The sequence below is a fragment of the Montipora capricornis genome, chromosome 2 (assembly GCF_036669925.1).
Source record: "Montipora capricornis isolate CH-2021 chromosome 2, ASM3666992v2, whole genome shotgun sequence".
Taxonomy (NCBI): domain Eukaryota; kingdom Metazoa; phylum Cnidaria; class Anthozoa; order Scleractinia; family Acroporidae; genus Montipora; species Montipora capricornis.
In genome coordinates, this window is record NC_090884.1 from 51,651,331 (window position 1) to 51,658,830 (window position 7,500).

The 7,500-nt window shown below is 39.0% G+C and overlaps 1 protein-coding gene across 1 annotated transcript in view; it reads right to left on the reverse strand.

Annotated features, from left to right (window-relative positions):
- The window catches only part of LOC138026425 (choline transporter-like protein 4), a 53,987-nt gene that overhangs the window by 23,836 nt on the left and 22,651 nt on the right, over positions 1-7,500 (reverse strand). The window contains exons 11-12 of the mRNA XM_068873781.1: positions 4,216-4,256; positions 897-947 (exon numbers count right to left, since the gene is read on the reverse strand). Coding sequence (XP_068729882.1) covers positions 897-947; positions 4,216-4,256 — 92 coding nt within the window. The remainder of the gene's footprint in view (positions 1-896; positions 948-4,215; positions 4,257-7,500) is intronic.

Below are 7,500 nucleotides of genomic sequence, written 5' to 3' on the forward strand. Positions count from 1 at the left end.
TATTGAATTAGAGAACTAGTTCACATTCCCCCTCATACGAGATCACTGCGTGTGCACTGAGCAGGTGTCGTGTCGCAGCGACTTGTTTTGCAAGTAGTACACATCGAGCAACTTGTCGCAGAGAAATGTCGCTGCGACTTGTCGCCTAGTGTGTCCCAGCCTTAAAATACTGTTTATCAGGGCTATTAATTTAGATAGACTTAAATGCGAGACTTGCATGGCTTGCATGACTGACGCTGGCTCACAGATTGTATAACCCCTGTTAATTTGTGAAGGAAAACAATGGAAATATTTTAATTATTGAACATCTGTCTACATTCTCTTGGTTTTAAACTTATTCTTACTAGTAATAGTTCTCACTAAAGCCATCCCCTCCGGCTCAACGCTCATGCTTTTGCTTTCAGGTTGGGGTCAGAGCTACATTTGTATAGTACTGTCGTAGCTGTTTAATGTCCACATTGTGATGCTTGGGGAAGTATGGAGGTTCCATGTCGCCCTGCATTCAGGGTCTCCGGTCTCCAAGCCAGGGAGAAGATGGGTGGTTCCCGCTTGCAGAATTGCCATGGATACCTCCCTGCTGGGCCTGGATGACCTCAGGCGCTTACCCGCTAACTTTTAAGGCACCAGTTCCCAAGCTCGTCAATTGGCGATGAGTTTAAAGGTTGGCTAAATGCAATTTAGGCAAGGTTAACCTCAAGCCAATGCTGCCAGTAGTCTCACCCATGGATTTAGGGGAAGGGGATTTTGGGGTGAAACAGCCCTAACGTTTTACTTGCTCCTCTGTACAAATAATCAAGATTGATTTTGAACTGAACATTGTGTTTCAACAAACTTATATGTACCAGCTTGAATGAACAGGGCTGTTTTTCACCAAGTATAAAATTATAAAAAAATACCTCATTACAATGATGTATAAGAATGATCCAACCATAGCAATTCCTAAAGCTCTGTTTAAGTATAAAACAACAACAACAACAAAGTCATAGTTGCACAGATGGTCAACATTATTTTAAGCCTGCTATTAAATATGAAGAAGTTATACAGTGTACATTATAATTGTATTTTTGTTGATGAGGATTGAAACTGAAAAAAAATCAGAATGCCCCTAATATGGAGTTGAAGAAACCATCGACACCTTCGATTACCACTGAAGTTTTGAAGCTCTTTCACAGTGAGCTACATGAGACTATAGGGAGCTTGGCTGTTTGAAAGTAAGGAAAGGTACTTTTTTTAAGTGCCTAGTCTTCTAGCACTGGAGCACTAATTGGGGACATTTACTGAAATCAACAAATTAACGCAAATCAAATCAACCATCGGTTTTTGAGAAGTGGGGAATACCGGAGTACCCGGAGAAAAACCTGTTGGTGCAGAGTAGAGAACCAACAAACTCAACCCACATATGATGCAGAGTCTGAGAATCAAACCTGGGCCACACTGGTGGGGGGCAAGTGCTAGTTCTCACCACTGCGCTATCTAGGTGCACACTGATACTGACCTTGATCTAGGCGACATACTGCACATTAATAATTATTGTAAAGAGGTGCAAGTAATCAGAGAGTCATTTCATAACCATACATACACGTACATATCTTCAAAAATTTGTGCTTTAAGTTGGGGTCTTTCGAAAGTGTTTATTTTCACTTGAAGAGTAGAGGCAATTATTTTATAAATTGCCTGTGCATCTAATTAAGAACAATTAGACAAGAGGGCCAGATGATAAACATGCTTCTTGGTGGTTATCAGATCAGCCTGCACCTCATCTATACTACACTGTCTCTCTTGTGGTTCAAAATGTTTCAAACCAGTTCAATTCTAATTTTTTCTTTGATAATATTTAATATCATAATCTGAAGCAAACGAAAATCAAAACTGAACTACTTGAAAGAAAATTTGAACCAGGAAAAAACATGAACCACAGCATATCTGTCATTAACCGGTAATTATCAAGGAAAAGAATGTCAAAAGGTGGTAATCTGCATGACTGTTGAACAACATAGCAATAATATTGAACATAATTATAAATGAAAGATCAGATGTCAGCATTATGTAAGACACAATAAGATCTTGAGTTTTGACCTACAATACTCGTCACAAATCGTTGAAACAGACACAGAATTTTCTGGAAAAATCCTGAGATTTCTACTTCACACTAATTCCCCCCCCCCCCCCCGAAATGTGCCTTGTCCCTCCCCAATGTTGAGCCACGCGTGTTTTGAAGCACTGAGACCACTGTGATACCCAAATCAACATTGGGGAAGGGGAAACAGTGTTTCAAGATTTTTGACGAGTATTGTCTTTGCGTCTGAAGGGCGTGGACGGGTAACGTAACTATGAACAATTTAATATGCTCTATGCCGAAACGAATTGGTATGGTGATTAGAAATGTGGGGAAGCGTATAAAAGTATTAAAGAAATACCACTATTTCCATTCTGTGGATAACTGCGTGAGATTTCTTCTCGCAAAATGTAAACTTTCAGAGACAATAGTAACTATCGCATTATACACCAAAAATAAGGGGAGAGGGGTGGTGTTGCATATTTCAAACAAAAGGGGGTGAAAATTGCTCCGATGGCCATCAAGACGACGTTCAGCGATTTTTACATAGCAGAATGCCTTTTTCCGGTCATTGTATGAAATTGATTCGCTATTCATTGTGATATCATTTCACTTGGAGATCCTGAGAAAGAATAGTGAAGTACATTGCCTCTTAGTCCTTATCTCAAATAACTATACAAAGGTGTCAAAGGAACACGGAACCTTTTCCTTTTTTTTCTATAATCTGAACAGTTCTATGTACAAAAGTAAGCTAACTTTGTAGAAAATTACATTATTAAACGAGATCATTTGTTGTAAGGACCAGTTGACCTTCTTAGCGCTGAAACTCAACGATTCACCACTGTGTTCTAAAGTAAAGTAATTTATATACTACCATAGACCTTAAGAACTATCAGTTCACCATGGTGAAGCCCTACAAATAGCCTTATTGAATAGCTTAATCAAGAAAATTATCCCTAAGGTGCATGTTCCGTGATCTTTTCTATCACTTAAAACACTTGTAGATGCAGTAGCTTTTGTTTTTGGTTCCTAAAAAAGGCAAAGAATTTTCCAAACACCATGGTGAATCGTGTAACACTTAAGCCATGGCAAAGATTAAATGTCAACAAACTCGGCGATATTTACATAAGATCAGTCGTAATTGAATTAGTCGTCTTGTGGGAAAATAAGTCGACTAAAACATTTTCCACATGGGGGGTACTGACTTCTGCTGTTCCTCTGGTATTGGATGGAAGAGATTAAGACCCGCCACCTTACCTTAATATACAGTCCGAGTTTCTTGAATAGGAAAGTCGACATTTAGGAACAGACATGCCCTTATTTATCGCGCTGAGAAAATCTAATCAGCTTAGGTAAATATCATTTCCCCTTTTCAAAAGTTGGAATATATGTCTTCAGAATGCATAAAGTGAAGTTTCATCAGCGACCTCACATTTTCCGCATGTCTTAATTACTGCCTGTATGTGTAACACATTGCTTTAAATTCCCTTATTTTTATTTTTTCCTTTTATTTTCAAATATAACTGAACAATAATCTGACATCCTAAATTTCTCTTTCTAATGTGTGCGACCCAAGCAGGTGTATTCCATCTATGATCGAAAAACTCGTCTTGAACAGAAACTGTTATTCTTTCCTCTCTTCAGAATAAATACAATACTCGTCACAAATCATTGAAACAGACACAGAATTTTCGGGAAAAATCCTGAGATTTCTATTTCACACTGATTTCCCCACCGAAATGTGCCTTCTCCCTCCCCAAAGTTGAGCCACGCGTGTTTTGAAGTACTGAGACCACTGTGATACCCAAATCAACATTGAGGAAGGGGAAACAGACACAAGTGTTTCAAGATTTTTGATGAGTATTGTAGTTTAACGGCATAAAGTGCCAAGAAGTTTAAATTACACTGTAGCTCTGTGATTCAAAATTATTCAGACTTCAACAGACCAAAACAAAATTAACTGTCCATAAGCAGTGCAAACAAGAAAAAATAATATGTTCTTAATAAATTATTAACCCATTAACTCCTGGAAGTGAGACTACCAGATTTTACTCTATCTAATTGCCAGACGACTTTACTCCTCAACTGGGGGTGTCCTAGGGTGACTGAGGGGTCATTAATGGGGAAGGAAATTGTCCCAAATGAAAATCAGTACTTACGCTAGAATCCAGTACCAAGATTGCTGCACATCTGCAATAACCTACAATTGGGAAACACATCTTAAACTTGCACAACAAAGTGTTCACTATAAATGGGGTAATTAGCATTGCATAAAACAGAAATGACAGGTTGCTCCTGATTTCATAAAAGCACAAAAATGTTCTTATTCTAATTTGTCTCTTTATATTGGGAAGAAGCTCAACATCTCACTGTAGCCAACAGGCTAGGAATAAGCCAAAATCAAATAGCTTTGGCAACTTTTCTTAATACATAAAGCACAACCTCCAACCTGACATTAGCTGCTCCATGATTGGCTTTCCATCTATTACAGGTCAAATACTAGATTACCAGTATATTATTCCTTCCATCCTTAGGCTACATTGTACATTGCCTACACTATCACCTCCACTAGGCCTGAAGTTGCCTTTTTTACTGAGACTTGGCTCAATGGTTTCATCCTGGACAATCCAATCAACATCAGGGGGTACCAGTTGTTCCGAAGGGACCATGTAACCCAGTTTCACGGAGGGGTGTGCATTTATTTAAAAAATTCCATCCGCTGCGAAGTTCTGTGGATCCTGCTTAATAGGCCTCACCACTTGCCGCGAGGATTTTCACGCGTTATTGCTGGACGGTGTACTTTTACCATCCTCCTACTGCTCAAGATACTGCTAAGAGGGACTATCTCGTCTCTTGCCTGGAAACTTTGGAATCTAAGCATCCTCAAAGTGCATTAATTCTCACTGGCAATTTCAATAAGTCTCTCCTCCCTCTGTTTCAGAAATCCACCTGTTATTTTCAGCTGAAGCCGGTTGTAAAAATTTAATTTCCAACTAGTTAGAGGAGCAAACACTGACCCTGGATCAGATCTTCACCAACATTTCTGAATATTACTCTCCTTCAAGCAGCCTCCCTCCCTTTGGCCTGTCCGATCATCAGACAGTTTTTTTATCTCCTGGTTCTCGTATCAATGACCCTTCAATGCCAAAGTGTAAAACAATCAAAACACCTGACAAAAGGCCGAGTAAAAATTAATAGCAGCCCTGGGCCTTCACATTCCCTGGTCGAATTTGCTTTCTTACTACCAGTTATGTGAAGAGTTGAGCATCTTAACAAAGATGGTAAATTTCGGTCTAGACACTATCATGCCTGTGCGTTCTGTGAAGGTCCACGAAACCGATCACCCATGGTTCAACAGTCACTTGAAGGCTCTTAATTATAGCCTACCGCCAAAGAGCATTCACCTCTGGAAACACCATAATTTACAGATTGCTTTGGAACAAAGTGAATCGTGAGCGCAAATGATGTAGAAAAGCTTACTGTGAGAACAATGTTAAAGACTTGCGGGAAAATAAACCTCATAATTGGTGGAAGGAAGTGAACCAGCATTTATCTAGGTGTACCACCAAGACATCCGGCCATGTTCTAAAATCTCTCCTAGATCCACCCCTAATATGCGAAGATTCACTTCTGGTAGAAAACATCAACAATGCCTTCATTAGCGTTATGCAGGACTACATGCCCCTGTCCGACAGTGTGCATGTGGATACAACTAAGGACGACGAGCCTATATCCGTTATTCATAAAAGCCACCTTTTCCAGTAAAACGTTTATTGAAACAAACAACATATTTGCTATAAGAGGCAAAAACCCCTTGAAGTTCCTATTTCATTGCATGTGTGAAGACAATAAACTCAATTGTGTCAAATTACCATATGCAACAAAATAAATTCCAGGATCAACCCCTTTCGTGAAGAACCTTTTCCTTGAATGATTATCGATACAGAAAAAAATAATATAAAAATAAAATAAAACAAAGAAATTTTACAAATTATCCGACTTGTTATAATTATAAAATAATTAGGATAGTATGCACACTCTCATTGGTCAATAGCTGTGTTTAGATGAGAGTATGTAAACACGGCTGTGACATCACACAAATTTTGATTGGTTATGTGTTGTCAGATGTGGGTTTTGATTGGCTGGTAGGAAATATGAACGTGTATCAAGAAAATCTGTTTCAATCAAGAAGTAAAAAAACAGCAATTTCCTTTATTAATTTTTTGTCACATTACTCGTTTCCATGTTTACATAGCCTCATCCAAACACTCAAGGTGTTGGGAAATTTCTTGACAGTTATGCCAACCCTCGGCTGCATCCTCGGGGTTTGCATAACTGTCTCGACTGTCTCGACGATAACTGTCTCATAACTGCAGTCTCTCCCTCGTGTTTAGGGGGTATGAGGGTACATGTATGCTAAGCATGGAAAAAGTCTTCTATTGCGTTAATAATTGTTGTCCTATTTACTTGAAATGGTATTGGTTGTAAGTAGCTGATATTTAAGCTGTTGTAGAACTCTGTCACAGTAACATAAGTTTCTCGTGTTTTTGTGTCAACTGTTGCTATAATAGCAAATCAAATAATTTGATAGCTAAAAACAAACACTAAATAGATCTTGCACATTGTCTCTAAACCCTTCCCTCAAAAAGCAAACAATATTGTTTACGGATCCATTTTATGATGACGATAAGTTATTATAATTATGTTTTAAAAATTGCTAATCTGTGATGTTTCAACACCACTGACTTTGTGAAAACAGTTGAGTCGGGCATGTAAGCCTTTCTGGCAAACTCCTGGGTTTCACCTTGTCACTCCCAAGCCAGCCTGAACTGGCCATACTTAGTATTTTACTCTGTCTAGCGCCAGACAATTTTACTTGTCAATGGGGAACCCCTAGCTCGGGAGTAGATGGGTTAAAATCTCTGGGATAGGGTTAGGCGAACATACACGTACAAAATAAAATAGAGGTGTACGAACTTATACTTTTTGTTCTTAGGCTAGTTAGGCATGGGTCACACTTGGCAAAATTTTTCAACTTTGCCGACCAAAAAAAACACAAAAATTCGAAACCGCAATCGGAAATGGAAACCTTTGGTCAACGTTGTAGGGTCGCACCAGTAGAGTTTTGACTCATTGACAAGTGGAATAGAATTTCACTGAGAAAACATTTTGTTACCTTCATTTCAAGCAACATGCATCCAGATGAAGCCTGCAGTGATTATGCTACTTTTTAGGCTGATCAACACTTTCTCTTGTCCGTTGACGTCCACCTTTCGTAAGATCGTTTGCCAGTTTCCTAAAGATCAGCATTCCCAGGAAACGATGGAGAAGACGATGAAGACGACTGAAGCGCTTGATTGCGAATTGGAAGTCTATGTTAAAACCTAGGGGTTGTGAATGGTTGAGTTTCAATGTCCTAGGTCGGATTGCTTGCATAGTCCGTA